Raw genomic sequence first — 24326 nt, forward strand, 5'->3', positions numbered from 1 at the left:
CAATGGGCAGAGAACAGATTGTGTAGTTTAACAACAACAAACAAAAATATCCTGAAAAAAGTAAAACTGTCAGCTTCATCTATTTAGAAATTATACTTGTAATTATGATAACAATATATTGTTTGTTAGTTTCAATGTTATCAATATATTATTTAATATTCATTAAAATATTGAAAGCATGATAGTGATTCTACCTCCACTATTTCCTCTAGATATGTTTAATGTTATGACGTACGATTTCCACAGCGACTGGCAACGTCAAGTCGGCCACAACAGTCCTCTTTATCCTTTAGAGGGCGCAAGCATCTATCATAGTAAACTTACAATGGTAAGTATAATTTACATCCGTCGATAAGACGTCTATTTCTCACCCAAAAATTTATCCTAGGTTAAAGCACGTTTTGTGTTTATATCATATGAAATATTTCAAAATTTGGGGGAGGACTTTATTGTAGTTTTGTTGACGCTTATTCTGATCTAGTTTTGTAAATGAAATTGAAGTCACTCATTTAAATTATAATAACCGCAACAGTACATTTTAATTAGCTGCAACAATACGCATAAATAACCATAACAACACAGTTAATTAGCCGCAACAATACATTTAGGTGCGAAGATATATTTGAATAGCTACAACAATACATATGGAATACCATAACAATACAGTTAATTAGCTGCAACAATACATCTGAATAGCCGAAACAATAAATTTGGATAGCTATGACAATACATCCAGGATATCTACATTAGCTGCAGCAGTAGACCTGAATAGTTACAACAATACATCTAGAAAGCTAATGTAGATATCCTAGATGCAGCAGTAGACCTGAATAGTTACAACAATACATCTAGAAAGCTAGTGTCTCTTGTTATTAAACTAATAAAACCAGTTCTTAACCTAGAGGTAAGCGTACTATAAGTCACTGCATCTTTGTTTGTTTGTTTGTTTGTTTTGGAATTTCGCACAAAGCTACTCAAGGGCTATCTGTGCTAGCCGTCCCTAATTTAGCAGTGTAAGACTAGAGGGAAGGCAGCTAGTCATCACCACCCACCGCCAACTCTTGGGCTACTCTTTTACCAACGAATAGTGGGATTGACCGTAACATTATAACGCCCCCACGGCTGAAAGGGTGAGCATGTTTGGCGCGACGGGGATGCGAACCCGCGACCCTCAGATTACGAGTCGCACGTCTTAACACGCTTGGCCATGCCGGGCCAACTCACTACTGAGACCTCTTGTTGGGCATTTCCTACACTGTTTAGGACTTTTCTTTGGTATGGTCTTAAACTTTTGACTAGTTAGTATTTAGGTTAATTTCATTGTGTTCATATTTTCCTTATTAATTTTTTTTTATTTTCCCTTTTCTTATTTTCATTTTTCGAAGCTCTACTCAAATAAGTGATTGAGTCTAACAATGCAAAATACATATTTTTTCTTTATGTTCATTGGCCTTAAGATTTTGGCCAGCAGTGAATATACACTCGGAAGAAGTTAACGTACGTAAAACTTCTTTACACTGTAGAGATTATATGCATGTCAAAAGCACAATTTTTAAATAGTTATTTTCCTCTTGTCAAAAGTTCACTTAGGCTTATACCATTACTTTAGAATCTAAGTTGACAAGCCGAACTGTAGTCTATATTACTGTCACCAAACTATCCAAATATAGCTCTGTTACTTTATCGTCGAGTTACCACAGTTGTATCTTATACTTTTAAACTTGCGCTGCATTCTGTTCTTTTTTGAAAAAAAACAACAAAACTTTCCATCTTATATTTTTTTCTATCGTTAGTTTTTCCTCTTAACATATTAATTGTTAGGCTATATTACCCAATACGACAATAAACTTTGCTTTGACGGAGCTCCTTCTTATAACTTTACTTTCTTGTTTTCTTTCATCTGTCTGCTGTTTCCCGCTTATCTCATACTATTTATATACCTATTACCAAATCGTCTGCTCTTATATTTTCCTCATCAGTGAGTAGCAAACACAACTTCCACTACTCGTCTGCTTTTACCTCTAATAATGAAATGGCCCTCAGATTATGAGAGTCATCACCACTCACCGCCAACTCTTGGGGTATTCTTTTACCAAAGAATAGTGGAATTAACCATCACATTATAACGTCCCTACAGCTGAAAGAGCAACCATGTTTAGTGTAACGGGGATTCGAACTCGCGACCTTCGGATAACGAGTCGAGCGCCTTAACCACCTGGCCATGCCGGGCCCAACTGGAAGATTATAAAACTATTTCTTAGTTAACTTCCATAGTACAAGACATATTCTTGGCCTGTAATAATTAGCTTCCATGTTACATTATTGATGATACAGATCCAGTGGCTGAAGAAATCTGGCTATGGTGGAGTTATGGTGTGGTCCATGGACGACTTTAGGGACTTTTGTGTGGGCCGTCCTTACCCCATATTGGGAACTGTGGCACAAGAACTAAAGGACTACAGAATTTCAAACCTGCCGGATATAACCGTGAACTTTCACAACCAGCCTGGTGAGTTCATTCATCACAAAATGTACAATTCATATTTCTTCTGGCGAATGATAGGGAATTGTGTATCATGGGAACGATTTCAAAATTTGTACTCCAGATAAGTTTATCTTCGGCTAAACAACGGTTTTGTTTCAATACAAAAGTTAAGCATTGTTTTTATTTGTAAGATAAGATAAATGCGGTTGAAATATATTTTTTTTAAATTCGCGCAAAACTACACTATAGCTATCTGCGCTAGCCGTCCCTAATTTTGCAAGGCTAGGGGGAAGGTAGCTAGTCATCACCACCCACCGCCAACACTTTTACCAACGAATAGTGGGATTGACAGTCACGTTATACCACCTCCACGCCTGAAAGGGCGAGCATGTTGGTGTGACGGGGATTAGAACCCGCCAACCTCAGAAAAGAAGTGAATTAAAAGATCATTAAAATAGGGGTGTGAACCCCCTCTTCTCCCAATTAGAGTAACACTATTCATTGTTTCGATTCATTATTTTTTCTTTAGTCTCAAGGAACAGTTGTAGCTTTAACGCATTCTACACAACGGACCATCTGCGCTCTGTTCTTCGCGGGGAATTAAACGATCGGATTTTAGGTTTGTTTTGGAATTTCGCACAAAGCTACTCGAGGGCTATCTGTGCTAGCCGTCCCTAATTTAGCAGTGTAAGACTAGAGGGAAGGCAGCTAGTCATCACCACCCACCGCCAACTCTTGGGCTACTCTTTTACCAACGAATAGTGGGATTGACCGTCACATTATACACCCCCACGGCTGGGAGGGCGAGCATGTTTAGCGCGACGGGGGCGCGAACCCGCGACCCTCGGATTACGAGTCGCACGCCTTACGCGCTAGGCCATGCCGGGCCCGGATTTTAGGACTGTACATCCATAAACATTCCTATGACCCATGCAGAAGCAAAAAGTTTCTAGAGGCGTTATAAAATGAAAATCTTTTTTTTTTTAAATTGTGCTTTAATTTTAACGTTTTAGAGATATACTAGTAACATTTTATACATACGTGTGTGTGTGTGTGTGTGTGTGTGTGTGTGTGTGTGTGTGTGTCATAAGAAACCTAATAAAGTCGCATTGTTTTGTAATAGATAAAACCACTTAGTTGAACCCAGAAATAAAATACTTACTTTTTCTGGCGCTTTATTTCATAAGACTCGAAGAAGAGATTTATTTAAATTTAGCATCTAAATAGAAAATTTATTTTATAGTTCAGGATTATTTCATATGGTATCATTGCAACATAATTGTAATACGTTGTGGTATTAAGTATAAAAACAATCACAAAGTATAATGAAAGAGATGAGTGTTTACCAAAGTACTAACACACTAGTTCCCTAACAGAAACGCCAACAAACAAGAGGGCACTCAGTAGGGAGCATACTTTCGAAACACTAATCATATTACTGTCAAGAATATACGATGTTGTGTGTATTCTAAAGACGGCTGGTGTTTGTATGATTTGTTCCTAGTTTCATCATATCATCCGAGGTTGTTGAGCTGGCTAGTGATAAAACATGTACATCAGTGAAATTAGGGTAAGGATATGACGATTGGCTACTCCTCGTTGGCATTATCCACGTCTTTTATCACCAAATAATAATTTGTTGCTTTGGGCGTCGCGTTCAGGAAAGTTAAAAAAAAAAAAAGATTGTTTGTCGTAATAGTGGATGGAATCATTCTGTTTTGTTATGACTGTCTTCCAAAATAATGGGATACCACACAAACAAGATAAAAAAAAAAGTTGTATTGTTGAATTTCGCACAATAATACTGGAAGTTTACCTGCGGCAGCACTTCTTAAATTGGAATTGCTAAAACTAGAAGGAAGGCAACTAGTCAACATCACCCATCGCCGACTCTTTTACCAATGAATGATTGACCGTCACATTATAATGACCCCACGGCTGAAAGAACGAGTAATCAAGGAAAATAAACATAATAGAGACCTTCAATATCCAGTTAACGAATAACGCAAGAGGTAATATGCTCAACATTCTATTAACAAAAACTCATATCAAGCCCTGGTCATCACCACCAAACAGCCTCCTCAAAAGTGTCGACAGATAAAACGCTGGATACAAACTAACAAGTATCTACAAAGTAAAAATAAATAAAAATAAAATTAATTGACCATCTAGATTCTAGACTACTAACAATGACAATGATTGATTGCCAGCCACCACAACCTTACTTTAAACAAGCACAAATATATTTTTAAATATTTTGAATTACAGATGTCGCTGTATTGAGATGACATTGTACAGATAGACTAAAATTCTTGTGATAAGTTAAGTAATTTTAAAAATCTACAAGTTTCTTACGAAACAAGCTATCAAGATGTAGTCGCCATTTTAACTCTTATCTGTAGAATATAAACTAATGAATATCGAGCAACACTAAAAACAATAATTCATAATTACACCTAAACGATCGAATAGACTTCTATGACAATTTGTTTTTTTAATTTTTAGATGTGAAAGAGGTAGTTTGTAAAGATGCAGATGGAGTCATTTCGTATCACCAAGACTGCTCCATGTACTATTTATGTCATGGTCAACGACGTCACCATATGCCCTGCCCACCAAACCTCGTTTTCAATCCTGACGAACATTTGTGTGACTGGCCGGAAAACGTAAGACTCTTGTTTACTGACGTCATCAGAGAATTCTATTGTTGCTTAGACCTTTATTCTATGCTATTTCGGGCTCGGTTTCAAGGTAATCCTCCAACGGCTGCGAAACCCGTTAACTAAAGGTTATTTTAACCCACGATAACCATTTACCTACCGCTGAACACTGGATGCGATCTATCCTACATGTTTGTATTATTAGCCAGACTTTTAAATCTACCAGACCTGTACCTTTTCCAACTTTTGAAACATACTAAGTTAAATTTGATCCACATCCAGGCCAAATGTCAGAGAGTAATTTGATTTGAGCTAAGAGATGGATATTTGGTATTATATCGGTACTGTTGATATGTTGTACAGAGGCCGGTAATACTACTTGTACTCATTTTCCACATTTCGTTTATTGACTATAAATATTGTAATAATATCTGCGACCAAGAAATAATTTGCATTAGTAAATCAAACACACAACGTTTTAGATTCAACATATCTTGATAACTACAGACAAAAATACAAAAAACAAACAAACCAACCAACCACAATAGATTGCTTGTCCAAAGTCCGGGTTGAAGCACTGAAATGTTGAGTTTACCTGAAATATTTATTTGAGCAAGATTTAATCGAGACTTTGAGTTTTTCTTTCACTGGATTAAAATTTTAAAGCGATTTGTTGCATGCCTGGACTATGAATCCAAGAATTTATGGTTCGTTTCTCACAGGTACAAAAACTTACTATGCCTTTTAAGACTGGGTGCATTATAACAGTAATGGTTAAATCTCACCATTCAGTAAGACAAGAATTGGCAGTGGGTGCTGATGGATACCTTCCTTCCTTCATCAGTTTAAAATCACAGAGAGTTATATGGTGCTAGGCCTTATGTAATTTGTGAGTACATTCTAAAATAATAGTAGTAATTATAAACTGTATATCCAATTCTTGAAATCCAATCAAAACTACAAGTAAATCTGAAGATTGAATATCAAAGTTAAATTTCTCAGTATATCTAATACAGGTAATAGATTACAGATGACATGATTAGCTTGTACATGTAAATAGCCTCCAGAGAGATTTTTGAATGATCGCACTTGTTAGTTTTGAATTTCTTGCAAAGCTACATAAGGGTTATCTGTGCTAGTCGTCCCTAATTTTGCAGTGTAAGACTACAGGGAAGACAGCTAGTCATCACCACCCCCTGCCAACTCTTGGGCTACTCTTTTACCATTGAATAGTGGGATTGACTGTCACAATATAATGCCCCTACAGCTAAAAGGGCAAGCATGTTTGGTGTGATGAGGATTCAAACCTGAGACCCTCACATTAAGAGTCAAGTGCCCTAACCAATGTTCATTAGACTGAAATTAATCAGCCCAATATCTATTTTGCAAAATGCAACTGACCATCGATAAACAGTCTAGTATAACAACAACAAAATTTTATCCATTTAAAGCCCACAAAAGTTATTACTTGTTAATATGTTAAAGTTTTGCACATTAACACCAAAATTACCAAATGGAACAACTCACCACCTCCTTGAATTGGTTTTTGAACATTATTTCATAATCTGTTTATACATTGATGAGTAGACTGGAATGGATGGTGACTGCTATCATAAAAAAAGAAAAGAAAAAAAAGAAACAAGTGTGGAGGGCAACGTTTTGAAAGTCTTTCACCTTCAAAGAATATTCATGTATTGCTTGTGGTCCACTACCTTATTTAGTGCTTTTATTTTTAATACCAAAAAAAACTATTAAAAAACTTTAATGTAGTAATTTTTGAAAATAAATAAACAAAAAAAACCTGAACGTTAGTACTACTGTTTGGAGTAATTTTATTTTTAATAAATTACCTCACAGAGTGTAAACTGTTATACTTTTATGTCTACTTTCACTAACGTGTCTTAGTGAAAAGATCACGTGAATTTTAACAGAATCTAAGTTTTAAGTGCCACATCATAGTTCATGTCTTGATTTCTTCTAGAGATGGGGCCTTTAAAACAGTTGATTTGGAATGTTGAAAAAAAATTATAACATCCACATAAGAGATCTTTAAAGAACTACAACTGCCTGCTGAAAGAAAAGAAAACATTTTGGATTCTAAACAGAAGATGCCCTCAGTTTTGAAGGTGAAACATTGTCTTTTCTTTTTTTAGTCCAATAAAGTTTACAAATTACCATGTCAACTCCACCTGAAGTTCCACTGAAACAATGTGCTTATGTATTGTAGTTCACTTTGACTCCTTCGAGGAACTTGGGACTAAGACCTGGATACCTCAAACTTTCTGAAGGAGTTTCACCTTTTTCTGCTACTCTGTAGTCCACAAGAATGTGTTTTCTGTAGCGCAGCTCCAACATTGGCTCATTTTCCATGACATCTTCTTGTCCTTTTCTTTCTTGAAGTAGAACTTCCCGAAGAAGGGGAGGAAATGGAATTTCTCTTGGCAGAATTCTTTCCACCTTAGGTTCTTTGAGTTTGTAATTCAGGTAATAACCTTCATCCTCCTTCGAAACTAAACAAAAATCTGGTTTATAAGATGTAGTAATTTCCCTGATTCCTGGGAATTTTTTTCCTGAAAAAAAATTTCTTTTTCAAATTACATTCAATATCCATACTAATTTAAGTAATTTAAGTAGACAGCAGACAAAGAACTAGATATAAAAATAAGAAATGTTTACAAAATAGTTTTAAAACATACAAAACAAATACATTTCATAAACATTCAAACATGACAGGCCTAACCACCAACACAACTAAGCACTAGTCAACAAACCCAAAAGTAAACTTTACAATAAATGTAACCTGACAGATTTACATGTTGATGCCACATTATGTTACACAGGGCAATGACAAGTTTGATCTTGTGGACTTACCTCTTGATGTTATGTTACATATAACAGTGACAAGATTAATCTTGTGGACTTACCTCTTGATGTTATGTTACATATAACAGTGACAAGATTAATCTTGTGGACTTACCTCTTGATGTTATGTTACATATAACAGTGACAAGATTGATCTTGTGCACTTACCTCTTGATGTTATGTTACATATAACAGTGACAAGATTGATCTTGTGGTCTTACCTCTTGATATTATGTTACATATAACAGTGACAAGATTGATCTTGTGGTCTTACCTCTTGATATTATGTTACATATAACAGTGACAAGATTGATCTTGTGCACTTACCTCTTGATGTTATGTTACATATAACAGTGACAAGATTGATCTTGTGCACTTACCTCTTGATGTTATGTTACATATAACAGTGACAAGTTTGATCTCATGGACTTACCTCGGAAACATTTTTCCACCCACACTCGGCCAAACTTGTTTTCCTACATGAATAAAAAATTTTAAGAATTAAAGAAAGTACAACTTTTAAAATTGTAATTAAGCATTTCAACCACTCAGACACGTCTTCTTTAGATCAATGCTATGAGTTTTAAGTTTTATAACACCATAGTGAAAAGGTATTCCCCTTTAAATTTCCCAACAGTTACCAGTTTCATGTTCATAGAAGTTATGAAATATTAAAATGTGTTTTTTTGTTTGTTATTGTGTATCTAAAGTCTGGCACTTGGATGGGTGGCTTATTTGTCAATGTGGTGATGAAGTAGGTAACACATACAGTGGATTTACTGTAAATCACAAACTCCATTTTCAACAAAGTAGTTGAGTTAATAAAAGAATTAAGTACAACAGATGAATGTACTTGAAATGATTTTACACAAACATTCTAATGAAAGCTTATCTGGAGTTATTAAATTATGATGTGAGTTAACCTATCTTGCTGTATAAATACATTGTTAATACATAATAAAGAATATCAAACTTCTGATATAGTTGATGATAATTCAGGCACGTGATGGGTTTAATTAAAAGATGTATGACGGATGACATGACTGGAATATGTTTTAGAATTGTGGGCTTGATTCAAATCTTCAAGAGGCTGAGAAAAGATACTGTACACTACACTTTTAGGGGCTTGCTTACTTGAGCATAAGTCAAAGATATATTTAGGGAATATTATGTTATTAGCAAGGAGAATAGCAAATTAAAGTAGAAATCAAAGAAGCAAGAAAGAAACTGGACAGAGTTAGGGTAATAGTTTTGGGGGGAAGAAGAAGGTTGAATGAAAGTACTGGAATCACAAGATAAGCCTACAGCAGCAGTTTCAAGCTAGTATTCAGTGTACTGGTCTCTAATAAATCTAACTTTGGAACAAAATTATCATGTTGTATACATAGTGGGGAGTGTCAGTTGAGTATACTGATAAATCATGCATAATGGGGACCTCCATTATGTATGATTTATCTGTTTTTAGTGGAAGAACATAGAAGGACTAGGACTAGAAATGTTTTGCTAAGTGCTAAAGTAAAGGATATTATGAAGAGTGTTGGCACAGTTTAGTTACTGGTAGCAAGAAACATTCTCTTCTTGTAATGCACATAAGACCAAATGATTATGGAAACTGAACCACAAGAGTTGCTCAGTAAGTTTCTTCAACGGTTTAGGAAGAGAAGTAGATGTGTGATCTTTTCTGGATTGTTCCCTTTGGATTGCTGCAGAAACTAATTACTTAGCAGGATATAAGAATTACATCACAGATAAGCAGGGATGTGCTTAGAGCAACAGGTTGACATGATTAGATGCGTGGTATAATTTTCAGGATAAGGGTAAATTATATGCTAAAGATGGACTCCACCTAATCAGGTTAGATAGTAGGATGTTTGGAGAAGCTTTTAAAAATATTTATTAATGATGGTTTAAACTTACATAATGGCAATGGAGTTTAGGGTATTTGAAATAAATGCACTGATAGAATGGCTAGGGTAATGAGGAGTTTGGTAATGAAAGGTTTTGAGAATAAATTATATAATGGTTCAAAGATACGTTTGTCAGACTTAGACACAAATTGTTGATTCAAAATTAAGATTACTTGTTATTATTCTAATGTTGAGATATTAGAAACAAAATTAAGTTCAGAGCTATAGTTGCAAAATGGAGAACCAGGGCTGTAAGTAAAGTCAGGCATTAAGTAACATCCAATACAATCTTAGTTGCCCAACGAAGTCGAAAGGTTCAGTGGAAGAGATGTCTGTTAAAAACAAAATTAAACTTAATTCATTTTTTTCAATTTTTCTTTGTGAATTACACTAAAAAACTGTTATGAAATGACAAAACAGCTGTTATAAAATGTTTTTAAGCTAAAAAGTTTCAATAGAGTTAGGACTACAATTATTAGTTTTATTTAAATTCTGAAATATCAAATGCAGGTGTGCACTTGTCATGATGGCTTTAGTGACATAATATTGATATTTTTCCTTTGCAACTTAAAATCCCTTTTCACCATAATTAATATTAATTAAACAAATAATGCATTGAAACTGATAATTACTTTTATTACTTTTTGTTCAAACAATAAATTAAAATTATACTTAAGTCCATAATGTTCACTATGTTACAATAATAGATTAAATTGTTCCAACATTCATGAACGGTTGATATGATATTCCATGACCATCAGAACAATTAATGATAAAATTATAGATCGTACAAGACAATGAAGTTGCTAGGCTTGAAAACATTTCTAATCATGACTACAATATATATGCTGCCACTTCAACTTTTAGTTAATTTTTAATAATTTGAAAAATAAATCACAATATATACATACATATATACACACACACATACTTGAAAGACCTTAATAAATCATATACGATGAAATTTCGAGCTGCTAGTGTATAGTGTGACCTATCATACACAGTTCTTTTAACTCTCTCTTCCATCTAAGCCTTAATTCCATAATTACTTAGTTATATATACATGTACACTAATATTATTAAAGTAAATTATTACTATAAAAATGTGTGCAATCTTTATTTTACTGTGGGAGTAAGTATAAAATGTAAAACAAAAAATAATTCTTACTTCATCCATTTGTGGTTCCACTCTTTTGATAATGTAAAAAGTCGGTTCGGGATATCGTTGAAAAGCACTTCTAACAACCAATCTTCCGACACCAAAATTTTTTAGATTACTCAAGATTTCAAACAGCGTCTTCCCCTTAAAATGGGTGATCTTCCCTATGTATGTAATAGGCATTCTTTTGTTTCTACCGAACCTTTATATTAATTAATAACGTGAAATAAAATATTCTAGAAAGGATAAAACTTTACTACCTAAAATTTATAAATCTTGAGTACCACACTTCAACCATTCAAGGAAACTACAACGCCCTCTCAGCCTGTTAATGAAAATGTTTTGAAATGAGATAACAATAATTTTTGTTTAAAAAAAAAAGAAAGACTTCTACTCACTTCATAATAATAGTAAAAAAAACATTCTGTCAAACGTTTCGCAATTGCAACTTCATCAGAGCTAGCAATAATGACGAAACGTTAGCAGATATAAAACATATTATTCATTGATGTCGAGAAAACCCACTTGTAGAGAAACATATATGTAAAAACGGCTCGTTTCAGTTGAGAAAATTTTTTACGTAGAGGAGTGAACAACGTTTCGACCTTCTTCGGTCATCGTCAGGTTCACAAAGAGAGAAGTAACTGATCGAAAGCTGACCTTATGTTTGAAAGGGGTTGTGTAATGAGTGTCGCAATGTAGAGGGCAAGCTTAGATGTTTGAATATACAATTTTATATTATTTATTTTATTATTATTATTTATTATATTATATTTTAATATAGATATAAAGGTGCTCCTTTGTATTGGTTTATTTTGGGCTTAAGTTGTTGTAGAAGTAAGGCTTCTTTAATTTTGCGTTTGTTTATGTTTGTTTCTTTATTTAGTATTTGAGTGTTTTCTATAGTTATGTTGTGTTTATTTGACTTGCAGTGTTCGAAAACGTGTGAAAGTTACTTTTTAAGTTCTTTAAATCTGGTTTCCATTTTTCTACTTGTTTCTCCAATATATAAGTCGTGGCAGTTATCACATTGTATTTTATAAATAATGTTGGTGTGATGTTTGTCAGTGTAGTTTTTACATAGTATAGACTTCAGTTTTGTGCCTGGTTTTCGAATAAATTTGGTATTAACTGGAATGTCATATTTTGTCACTAGTTTTTGCCAAATGTTGGTTATTTTTTTGTTGATGTCGGGAGTATATGGTATGCAGCAGTATATGGTTTCGTGATTTTTTGATTCGTGAGATATATTTACTTTTGTTGGTTGATTTTTGCTTTCTGTCTATGTGTGTGCGTGTAATGTTTTCCACGGTTTGTGGAGGAAACTTATTGATGTTGATGAAGTATTGTTTTATTTTGTGTAATTCATCGTTAATTTTATCTGGTGAGCATAGTTTTATGGTTGTGTTTATTTGGTTTCTTAGATTGTTGAGTTTTTGTTTTCTTTCATGTGCTGAGTCCCAAGGAATGTATAGTCCAGTATGGGTGATTTTTCGGTGGATTTCTGTTTTAAATTGTGTATCGGTTCTTGTAATTTTGAGGTTAAGAAATGATATTTGATTGCTTCCTTCTTGTTCACATGTGAAGTTAATGTTGGGATGTATAGAGTTAATGTGATTGAAAAAATTAAGTATGTGTTCTGAAATTGTAAATCCCGCCATCGTGTCGTCTACATATTTGTACCAGTATAGTGGTGGATGTGATGCTGTGTTAATTGCTTGTGTTTCAACTTGTGTCATAAAAATATTGGCTAAAACTGGTGATACTGGGTTGCCCATGCTTAGGCCATTTTTTTGTATATAGTTGTGGTTGTTGAACATGAAGTTTGTCTTTATCGTGGTGAATTCTATGAGGGTTGCTAATTGGTTGATGGGAATGTCTAATAATGGGTTAGGGTCTCGGATATAGAGTTCTAAGGCTACCTTGCAGGCTTCAGCGGTTGGAACTTCTGTAAAGAGGGATATAACATCGAAACTGGCCATTAAGGCTTTATGATTAAATTGATTAAGATTAGACTTGAAATTAAAAGAGTCTTTGATGAATGAGCTGGCTGATGTTACATATTTGGAGAATGCCCATGCTATGTATTTACCAAGATTGTAATTAAACGATTTATATGGGAACATTATTGGTCGTAATGGACAATCTGGTTTATGAGGCTTGGGGATGCCGTACATCTGTGGTGTGCGTGAGTCGGTTTTGCGTAGGTAGGAATAGAGTGTTTGTGAAATTGTGTTGGCTTTTTTTCATTTTTAGTAGTTTTTTGTTTAGTTGCGTTTCGTGTGTCTTTATTAGATATGTGGGTATTGGTTTAAATTTGTTAGTGTCTGATAGGATGTTCTTCATTTTTTGAATGTATTCATTCGTATTCATTATGACTATAGCGTTACCTTTATCTCCTTTTAGAATTTTTATGTTTTTGTCTTGTTTTAGATTTTTAATGGAATTAATGTCTCTTTTTGTAAGATTATTTTTTAACTTTCCGTTTTGTGAAATTATGTTGATGGTTTTGTGGGAAAATTCTTTGAAAAAATCGTTTAAAATGTTGTTTTAGGTGTTTCTGGGAAATATAAAATTTTAATTTTACCTGGGAAGTTTGGCTGTTGGATGTCAATAAATTTGTCTAAGTTGTCTTCCTTCTGCTGGTTGTTTTCGGTTGTTTTCTTGTTTTTGTTTTCTGTGGAAAGTATCACAAGTCTCCTGGCTAGATCTTCTAAACATGTTTTTATTTGTAAGGTTGGAATGTACCTAGGAGCTATTGCGAAGTTGAGTCCTTTGTTTAGTAAATGTATCTCGTTTGTGTTTAATTGTCGGTCGGATCTGTTAATTATGAGGTTGGTCAACGGTTTGTCATGTTGATGTCTTGTCTGTTGTTTGCATCTTAGTTTTTCTAGTTTTTTTGTTGTGGCAGATCTTTTTGTCTCTGTCATTTCTAGTATTGATTTGATTTATGTTTCGTTATATAAGTCCGTAAATCTCTGGTTTAATGCAGCATGCCAGTTGATGGTCTAGGTTTATTTTTTGGTTTTTGTAAGTCATGTAGTTCTTTGTATTTCGTGTTCAACATGGCTTTAAGTAGTTTTTTCTGTAAATTTTGGATAATGTTTGTGTATGTATTTAATTTTTTGGAATGTTTTACCTTTACAAAATTAGGGGTTAGTTGTTCTTTTCTACATTGTTGAATGAAATAGATGTCATTTCTTCTATTGATAATTCTTTGGTTGAATTTTCTTAGTTTCTTAACGTACGATCGTTTACATATATATTATTCATTGTTATTATCTGGAAAGTAAAAGTCGTTTTTCTTACTTTATTGTCTAAATGTCTAAATTCTTTTAGTTTGCACTACAAATTCGGAAAACACAAAAATACAAATGCGTTTTCTAGTTTACTAATACGCCTTACAAATAGTGTTTTGTAGGTTATTAGAACTTTTAATTTTAAATAGTAAATGGAGATATAATGTCTCTCTCTATATATATACGAGACCAAAATTGTCTCCTAGTACCACAGCGGTATATCTACGAACTCACGCCGCTAAAACTGGGTTTCGATACTCGTGGTGAGCAGAGCAGACATAGCTCATTTTGTAGCTCTATACTTAATTCTAAACAAAGGTACCAAGATTACATACATTATTTTAGGAAGATCACGTATTGAATTTTTAAATGTTGCAACAAGTACTTTAAAGTAAATTTAAGAATTTATTTAAAGTAATACCAATTTTTCGAAAACTGTTCTCTTGTCATAATTTTGGCACAGCTGTTCTCAATTCTGAACTGATACATTAAAGGGAAAGCAGCAATTCAACAACACCCACCGTCAATTTTTGTTTGATCGAATGATGTTAATCTGCTGTCATTATTACAGAGCAACTCATGCACACTAAAATGCTTCGTATGTGTAGCATCAGTAGAATGCGAACCTTTATTTCCCAGATTCACAGCGAGGAGAAGCTAATCACGAGGCTAAGACCGGTCCTTTTCGAAAAATGAAAAGAGAAGTCATTATTCTATACCTTAGAACATATCCTAGAAATATCCGGAATTGCGTTAAAAAGACATACCTTGCAGAAAATACTCTTTCATTTCTTAAATCCAGGCTTATCACCAATACAATTATGATAATTAATAAAAAAAACTGAAACACTGTATAAAGCGTTGCAAATTGAAGTGTAAAATACCATTATTTCCCATTTTCCTTTTTTTGTTTGTTTTAGCACAGAACTACTCAATGGACTGATGAAGCTAGTCCGCTCCGGGAATTAAGCCATGAATTATTGGTGTTTAACTTAAAATTATGGATATATAATATCACTCATTGTCATGTTTAGTTGTCTATACGATCACCCAAGCCTATATATTAGATAGTAACTTAAGATATTTTGAATTATCACATTAGAATTAATAACTACGCTTCGTTTACTAGTCTGTTGTCGTCTAGTTAAGTCCTGAGAAGAATTTGTTTTCATTAATTTGTTTTTGAATTTCGCGCAAAGCTACACGAAAAATATTTGCGCTAGCCGTCCATAACTTAGCAGTGTAAGACTAGAGGGATGGCAGCTAGTCATCACTACCCACCGTCAACTTTTGAGCTCCTCTTTTACCAACAAATAGTGGAATTGATTGCCATAAAATAACGCTCCCACGGTTAAGAAGGAGAGCATGTTTGATGTGACGGGGATTCGAACCCGAGACCCTCATATTACTACTAGATCCCCCTAACCACCTGACCATGCCGGGTCGTAACTGTTTTGTAACTCAACCACTACCGTCTCAGAAATAACCATTCTTAGGACTACTTTAAAGATGATAACAGATTAGTAACCGAATCATAAGATAAAAAGAAATTTAAAAAAGAGGGAGGCAAAAACATGAAACACTATTTTTACACCAAAATGCAAAATGGAAAAATTAAAAAAACAACGTGAAAATAATTCTCAGCCTATGATTTTCGAAATACATTTTACGGCCTGACATGTTATGATGATTAGAACGACCAACCTGCAATCTAAGAGTCATAGATTCGAATTTCGTCTCTGAACTTACTCGCCTTTTCAGCCTAGAGAACACTATAATTTGACGACTAACCTCATTATTCATTGATAAAGAGCTGTTGGTGAGTAGCGTTGATTTTATGCCTTCCCTTAAATCTATCACTTCAAAATAAGAGTCTCCTGCTGGTACAGCGGTAAGTCAACAGATTTAAAATGCTAAAATCAGGTTTTCCTCGGGAGCCTCAGCATATAGCCCAATGTGGTTTTGCTATAAGATAAAACATACACACACTCAAAATAAGAGACAATTAGCGCAGTTTGCCCTTGAATCGCTTGGCGCGAAACTCCAAAGCAAACACATGTGACACCCAGTATAAACTTGCATTATTTACACATAAATCGGATGGACAGTAATTAGCTATTCTGTAACGATAGGTTCCCTCTGTGATTTGAATTTTGTTTTTACTATTTGTTGCGATTATTGTTTATACACTTGTCTAGTGTTCAACAATATCTACAAACACAGACTTTCTTTAAAACAGTTGGTATATTTTTGATAACGCCCTCTAGTGGCTTAACGGTATGTCTACGGACTTACAACGCTAAAAACCGGGTTTCGATATCCGTGGTGGGCAGAGCACAGATAGCCCATTGAGTAGCTTTGTGCTCAATTCAAAAACAACAACAACAACATTTTTGATAAATACTAAACATGCACAAGTCTTCTGGTGACACAGTGGAATGTCTGATGACTTGTACTGCTAGAAACTGGGTTTTGATACCTGTGGTGGGCAGCGCACAGACAGCCCTTTTGGTAGCTTTCAGCTTAAAAACAAACAACAACAAACACATATACATTTTAGGCCTATGATATTATTATTATATACAAATGAATGCAACCTGTAAAAACGTTATAGAAGGAATAAAGTGATTGGTTATTGTTTTGCATTATTTTTTTCTGAACAATATAAAAGAGCTCACCTAATCATAGAACACATTATACCACTAATATCAGAAGTGGGATTATTTTGAGGCAGAGTCCTTACAGTTTTCAGTTTTCTACATTGGAGAAACAAGTAGAAAAATGGAAACCAGATTCAAAGTACACAAAAATTCACCTTTACACGTTTTCGAACATTGCAAATCAAACAAACACAACATAACCATAAAGAAGCCTTACTTATACAACAACTCAAGCCCAAAATTATCCAATACAAAGGAACACCTTTATACCTATATTAATAAGTATATTCAACATCTAAGCACACCCTCTACATTTCTACACTCAATTACACAACCCCTTTCAAACATGCGGTCACCTACCGGTCACTAACCTTTTCTTTCTTTGTGAACCTGACGATGACCGAAGAAAGTCGAAATGTTGTTCGCTCCTCTACTAGTGATTTCTCTACTCAAACCAGTCGTTTTTAAATATATAAGTTTCCTTATAGTTTTGTTTTCTGGAGCATAGTCCTTCTAGCTGGAGAACGTTTCCTACAATAAACAGATGTTTAAAGTTGTGACATATCACAAAAACATGAAGTGAAGTTAAAATTGCAACCTATAATATCCTTTTGTTGTATATTAGATGATGAGTTTTAATTATTCAATTAAAAGGATCACTATATATGTTACTCGTATAGCCGGAGGTGGGAAGGTGGTTGGCGGAGGGTGCAATCACTCTACTTAAATTGAACCGATATGTGTGTGTGTGTTTAAAACACATCTAAGAGGTGTAAAAGAGCCCCAGATCACAATAAAATGCGACATTTTCAGTGACAGTTAAAAACATTTTTTTAAAGGACACGATCCCTGATCTTACTCATTTCCTTTTTCGTCCAAAGTAGTAATCTTTCCCCTTATGCTCTTTCCACCCTTTCATTGGCTCAGGGATAAGTCTACAGTCTTATGACGCTACAAATTGGGTCTAGAAACCTGTGGTGGACGTATCACACATAGCCCATTGTGTACAGTTGTTCTTAATAGCAATCAGTTATTGTAGTTTTCTGCCAATGTACCTCTATTTCTTACAATGAAAGGTGGTAAATCTCATTGGAAAGTTTTATTCAGTGAGACAGATTACAATAAAAATAATGGAAAGTTTTTCTGTTACAATCATTCTGTTGTGAGTTCAATACGGAGTAAAAATATCGTTAGTCTTGATAGTGTATCGAATCGCCTCTTTTATTGGGCCTTCAATGCATTTAGTAACAAAAGTTCTAAAAATTCTGGAAAAGAGAGTGCTTAGTTTTGAGAACAACCAATTTAGTGGGCCCAAACCTGTAATGTGAATCTTCACTCCCTCTAGCGCCACAATGTTAAGCGTAGTTAGACGAAGAAATTAATTTGATGTAGACTGACTAATCATGATGACGATCTGGAGATTTTTTACTTTGATGTCGATTGCGCCGTCTAGTGACAGAAAAAGAAGTTTCTTGTGCCACTTGTATGAACCGCTCAAGTTTCGAAAACCCAACGCCGTCTGGATAATAGCGGAATTACCACTGCAGAACACGTGTGATTTTCCACTTCTGTAAATAGTGGATAGTCCATGGATTTCGCCATCTGTGAAGTCAATGTTTTTGGAAACATTTGGAAGAATGAAGGCATCAGATAGGAAACCCCTGACGTTCGCCAACATAAAATCTAAAAATACATTAACGTCGTTGAAACCGGTACAGTTATTTACTGCTCGCTTAAGAATTAGTTCGTCCGCTTTGAAATCTTCGCCAGCTACAGGTGCAAAAATATAACTTCAGTATTAGAATAATTTAGGATAATTTTAAATAGAAAATTAATTTGAGAAAAAAGGGTCTGAAACTCGAAAGATTTCGAATAGTTGGCTCTTCTTTATCAAGAGTAAACTACGCTTGGATCTTTTTTTTTCTAATTCTTGACAACTTTTGTGCGAGTTTCTATTAAAATTTCAATAGAAAATACAACTAAAATTCAAGTTTCGATACATGCGATGGTTACAGTACGAATATTCCTTTGTGTTATTTTGTGTTAAGAATAAATAAACGAATTTGTTTTGTTTTGGAATTTCGCACAAAGCTACTCGAGGGCTATCTGTGCTAGCCGTCCCTAATTTAGCAGTGTAAGACTAGAGGGAAGGCAGCTAGTCATCACCACCCACCGCCAATTCTTGGGCTACTCTTTTACCAACGAATAGTGGGATTGACCGTCACTTTTTACACCCCCACGGCTGGGAGGGCGAGCATGTTTAGCGCGACGGGGGCGCGAACCCGCGACCCTCGGATTACGAGTCGCACGCCTTATGCGCTTGGCCATGCCAGGCCAAATAAACGAACAACCCTATTTTTTATTAAAATTATTTAATCCTGTTTGACTGAAAGCTAATAAAATTCAATACACAAATTTAAGGATTTACGTCTAGTAATACAATACCTAGTAATAAATGTGATAATAACGCGAAAAAGAGCAACAGCCACCCTTCTTTTAAGCAACGTGAAATACAATACTCTGTAAAGTAGTGGATACGCAACAGAATTATACTTTTTATTAAATCAGCCATTAATTCAGTTGCAGGAAATTATTTTATTTTTCTCTAATGAATTCTTGATTTAATGTTTGCATTGTTAAACGGTGGTTTAGCGGTAAGTTTATGGATCTACAACGCTAAAATCCAGAGTTCGGTTTCTCACAGTAGACAAAATGTAGACAGCCCATTATTTAGCTTTGCATGAAGAAAACAATAACAGTTGTGTAAGTAATCTATAGTGAAGTTTGGAAATGTTATATAATAAAATTAATAGTTTTCTTACTTCTTACGTGACGTTGCAGTTTATTTTACCACAAAGTTACACAATGGGCTATGCGTACTATGCCAACTTACTGCATGGATTCAACCTCAAATCCTAGTGTTATATACATTCAAGTTTACCGCTAAACACCCAGGAGCATTATCTGTGATAAGCAGGTGTTACAGAAGTTTACATTTCATGAAGTTGTTTCTTCATTAATTTACAATTTTCTATATTAGAGTAACAACAACCCACTTAAGGGTTTTCAGTGAATATCCAAGAAGTTTTAAGATTTTAAAGCGACGACTTTGAAAAATGCAATCGTGTTAATTAAACACAATAAAGAATCTAAATTATGAAATATAAAACTATATGAAATATAATTGCACAACAGAGATCAACGAAGAAATTAGATAAAAAATGTGTTTGTTAATTTATCTTAATCCCAAGTTACAAAATGGACTACCTGTTGTCTGCCCACTATGAGGGATTCAACCCGGGACTTTAGCGTTGTAAGGAAGACGAAAAAGTTACTCTTGCAATTTCTAAAGAACGTTTCTTTCATATTTGAAGTAAATACCGCCAGGAGTCTAATTTCAACAATTAAAATAATTTAGAGGGAAGTAGTTTAATCATTTACAGTTATTTTAGGAATGTCTTCTAAGCACTAACGGTTAAATTTGATTGCCCAAAGTCGTTGCTCGGTGCTTAAAATATCCATGGTTGGAGTCCCGTGAGCCAAGGCCAGTGACGCATCTGTGACCACCTAAAATTACTGTGTTTTTGTGGAAGGGTACAGAATAGGCTATTATCACTTTGCCCACCAAAGTTAATTGTCGTAAATTACCTGTTCTCTGTGGCAAACTTTCAAATTAATGTGTGTGTTTTCACGAACTGTGCAAACAGAGAGATTCACACCAAAAACACTGGAATCAACTTAATCCCTGTTAAAATGTAACGATAGACCATACATGTAAACCTAGAAACACTTTTACACTATATCAGTTGAGTTTTATGTTAAACCAGTTCTAGTTCCACGGATTTACGACGCTAAAATGAAGGTTTCGGTTCCCGTCATTGGACACAGCATATAACCCCATGTGGCTTTACTATACACACACACACAGTTTCGTGTGAATATCTATTATTAAACACTAATTTTACATGGAATAAATTTAGTTTGTTCGAGTGTGTATATGTGTTTTCATATTGCAAAGCTACCTCGGGCTATCTGCTGAGTTCATCGAGAGGAGGCCCGGCATGGCCAGGTGGGTTAAGGCGTGCAACTCGTAATCTGAGGGTCCCGGTTTCGCATCTCCGTCGAGCCAAACATACTCGCTCTTTCAGCCGTGGGGGCCTTATAATGTGACGGTCAATCCCACTATTCGTTGCTAAAAGAGTAGCCAAAGGTTGGCTGTGGGTGGTGATAAGTAGCTGCCTTCCCTCTAGTCTTTCACTGCTAAATTAGGGACGGCTAGCGCAGATAGCCCTTGAATAGCTTTGCGCGAAATTCAAGATAAACAAACAATCTCATGAATCAACGACAGGCCTAACTTGTGACTTTAATATCGTTTTCGCATGACGTTCAGCTCCCTCTAGCTAAAAATGAAACAAACTTCTAAAGAAAAATGCATTACCTGCAACAGTGTTTTTCCCTTGAATAAATAAAACAGAAGTCAAATTTAAACATTCATAATCAACAATTACGTAGCTCTTAATAATTAACAATATTGATATTTATAAATATAAATATTACAATCTTCAACTTTGTGAAATACTAAAAAAATTTTTTGATTAACAATAAATCTTATTTCTTCACTCACTTGTTACCTCTAAATTATCCAGTCATCAAATTTTTAATGGTTCTCTTTTCCATAACATATTCTATGAAGGTGGAATGATATGAAATCCATGCTCACTATTTCTCGACATCACTTAGTCACGCCTCTTACTGTTTGTTTGCTTGCTTTTGACTTTCGCGCAAAGCTACACGAGGGCTATCTGCGCTAGCTGTCCCTAATTTAACAGTGTAAAACTAGAGAGAAGGCAACTAGTCACCACCACCAAACACCAACTCTTGGGCTACTTTTTTACCAACGAATAGTGTGATTGACCGTAACATTATAACGCCTCCACGGCTGAAAGGGCGAGCATGTTTGGTGTGGCAGGAATTCGAGCCCGAGACCCTCTGAAGAAGCAACCAACTAGTTTTTACGAGTTTTATATTTTTATTATTTCTTTATTATAGTTTCATTAAAAATTTATATTGACTAATAAATATTATATTTACGTGTGTGCTGACCTTTTTATTTAATTCTGTTTTTTAAGTACACGATTTTAATGTTGATCTCAGCATCAAACTCCGAATAAAGTACAGTTCTTTACTGCAAGGAATCAAAATTTCCACGTGCATGTACAGTAGGAGGGGTTACCAAACCCCTTATTTTTGTGATGTAAAAAAATTATGGTTATATTTTTATTGCACACCTAATTATGGATGATGTAGAAAACGATAAATACTATATTCTTTTGATGAAGCATCGCAATTTCTTGGATTGAAATAGTCGCATACAACGGTTTCTGTTGACACTTAGAATTGGAATAGCGGAGCCGTATTGCTACTGTCAGGATTCGTAGGTCGGATTCTTAACACTAGGTGTCTGTGACTTTTTAACAATAAATAGTAACAGTAAACACGCAGCACACAATCCAGTTCTTTTAAAATAATACATTAAAACAAGTCAAATGTACATAAGTAACATATAAATGTTCGTTGCACTGTTGATTATCATTGTTATATTCAGAGCTATAAATAGTTGTCTCTTCAAACAGTAACCATTCATTTTGTTGACCACATTATCAGTAATTGTTTCTCCAGATTTTGTGTATAAAGGTGGAAGCGTCAATTCATAAGCTTACGTCATCAAAACTCACACAGGAGTTTTTTTTTATATCTGATGTCAGATAAACTGTAGACTTTTACGAGGAAGATTTGACAAATCCTGATATTATTAGTCAATAATTTCATCAATAGAAGACTAGACGGTTTTTTGTATCTCTTCAGAACAGATCTCAGATATCGGCTGACTGCTTAAAAGCATGTTTCAGTGTAGCAAACACCTATATTTTACTGAAACTTTTTTACACTAAATTTATGTTCATGTGAGCATTTGGCATCTGCTCTTCACTAGTTGGATAATTACCTGAGGAAAACTGTGTGCTCTAGCTTTAACACATTAATCATTATGACACTATTATCAGTCTGGGAAAGATTGTGTGTTCTAGCTTTAACACAAAATCATTATGACACTGTTATCAGTCTGAGGAAGAGCGAGTGCCCTAGTTTTAACACATAATAATTATGACACTGTTATCAGCATTGAAATTGTATGTAAGCTATTTATGGAAAATCAGCCTCAAAAGATGGAACTTACTAACATGTTATTTCAGTAGTGACTACAAGTACATATGCATTAGCGAATGATTAAAATAGCTAATATACTGTTATTGTTCAGAGTTGTGTAAATTAGTAATATAATTTGACAATTAATAATTACCTCACACTATGTAGCACAGTGCTATACTATAATAAAACATATTTATCTTAATTTAAGTCTAACTTCCTATGCAGTGTTACAACATAATAATTATTTGTTGGCTTTGGATGTTTATGGATTTTATGTGAACAGCCATGCTATTGTTTAAGCTGTATTTCAGGCAAAATAGCTTGAAGACTTATATCTAAAGTATACGAAACTATCTCACAGTTTGGTATTAATTTGTGTAGTTAGGCTTGTTGAGAAGCTTCTGACAGATCTCTGTGAGAACTCAAGGAAGTAATTAGATAATTGGTTACTCAGAATGGAAGAAGTAAACCTCAGGACAAAGGACATACGAGGGCTGTTCAAAAAATACGCGGACTGTTAGAATTGCGCGGCTCCAGTTAGTTCCAGGGGAATCCGCTTGGTGTCGCTGTGTTTGCACAGATCAGCTGATTACGACGTCATTTCCCGATTGCAGATATCTTCATTTGTGTATCAGCTACGCGGTTTTAAGTGAAGTGCGATTTTTTCGTTTGGTGGATTTCAGAATGAATGACCTGAAGGAGCAACGACTTGCTGTGAAATTTTGTGTTAAACTTGGAAAATCTGCGACTGAAACTTTTGCTATGCTTAACACGGCTTACGGTGATGTTGCTATGAAGCGTACGGCATGTTTCAAGTGGCATGAACGTTTTAAGGATGGTCGACAGTCCATTGAAGATGATGAGCGTCCTGGGCGTCCTTCCACGTCATTATGCCAAATGCGGGCAACTCGACGTCTGATTGTCAGGGAGCTTGCTGAAGAGTGTGGGATATCAGTTGGATCTTGTTACGAGATTTTGACCGAAAAATTGAAGATGCACCGCGTTGCTGCGAAATTCAGCCCTCAGAACTCGTGAATTTTTGGCCAAACACTCGATCACTGTTCTTCCCCACTCCCCCTACTCACCT

At 34.8% G+C, this 24326-nt stretch overlaps 2 protein-coding genes across 2 annotated transcripts; one reads left to right on the forward strand and one right to left on the reverse strand.

Annotated features, from left to right (window-relative positions):
- Positions 1-222: 222 nt before the first annotated feature.
- LOC143244482 (chitotriosidase-1-like) lies at positions 223-6669 on the forward strand. Its single transcript, XM_076489226.1, has 3 exons — positions 223-328; positions 2335-2509; positions 4991-6669. The coding sequence occupies exons 1-3, from the start codon at positions 227-229 to the stop codon at positions 5269-5271; spliced, it is 558 nt and encodes a 185-aa protein (XP_076345341.1). The 5' UTR covers positions 223-226; the 3' UTR covers positions 5272-6669.
- Positions 6670-6960: 291 nt separating this feature from the next.
- Positions 6961-11706, reverse strand: mRpS34 (mitochondrial ribosomal protein S34). The gene is made up of 3 exons (XM_076489225.1): positions 11083-11706; positions 8441-8483; positions 6961-7715 (listed from the first exon to the last, which is right to left on the reverse strand). The coding sequence occupies exons 1-3, from the start codon at positions 11254-11256 to the stop codon at positions 7360-7362; spliced, it is 573 nt and encodes a 190-aa protein (XP_076345340.1). The 5' UTR covers positions 11257-11706; the 3' UTR covers positions 6961-7359.
- Positions 11707-24326: the final 12620 nt, after the last annotated feature.

The sequence above is a fragment of the Tachypleus tridentatus genome, chromosome 2 (genome assembly GCF_004210375.1).
Source record: "Tachypleus tridentatus isolate NWPU-2018 chromosome 2, ASM421037v1, whole genome shotgun sequence".
Classification (NCBI taxonomy): domain Eukaryota; kingdom Metazoa; phylum Arthropoda; class Merostomata; order Xiphosura; family Limulidae; genus Tachypleus; species Tachypleus tridentatus.

Bases quoted from the DNA above. Each gene is read 5' to 3' on its own strand.
- LOC143244482 (XM_076489226.1), top strand. From the start codon at position 227: ATGACGTACGATTTCCACAGCGACTGGCAACGTCAAGTCGGCCACAAC. The intron at 329-2,334 runs GTAAGTATAATT...TTGATGATACAG, and splicing joins ATCATAGTAAACTTACAATG to ATCCAGTGGCTGAAGAAATC. The intron at 2,510-4,990 runs GTGAGTTCATTC...TTTAATTTTTAG, and splicing joins GAACTTTCACAACCAGCCTG to ATGTGAAAGAGGTAGTTTGT.
- mRpS34 (XM_076489225.1), bottom strand. From the start codon at position 11,256: ATGCCTATTACATACATAGGGAAGATCACCCATTTTAAGGGGAAGACG. The intron at 8,484-11,082 runs GTAAGAATTATT...TTATTCATGTAG, and splicing joins TGGAACCACAAATGGATGAA to GAAAACAAGTTTGGCCGAGT. The intron at 7,716-8,440 runs GTAAGTCCATGA...ATTTTTTTTCAG, and splicing joins GGTGGAAAAATGTTTCCGAG to GAAAAAAATTCCCAGGAATC.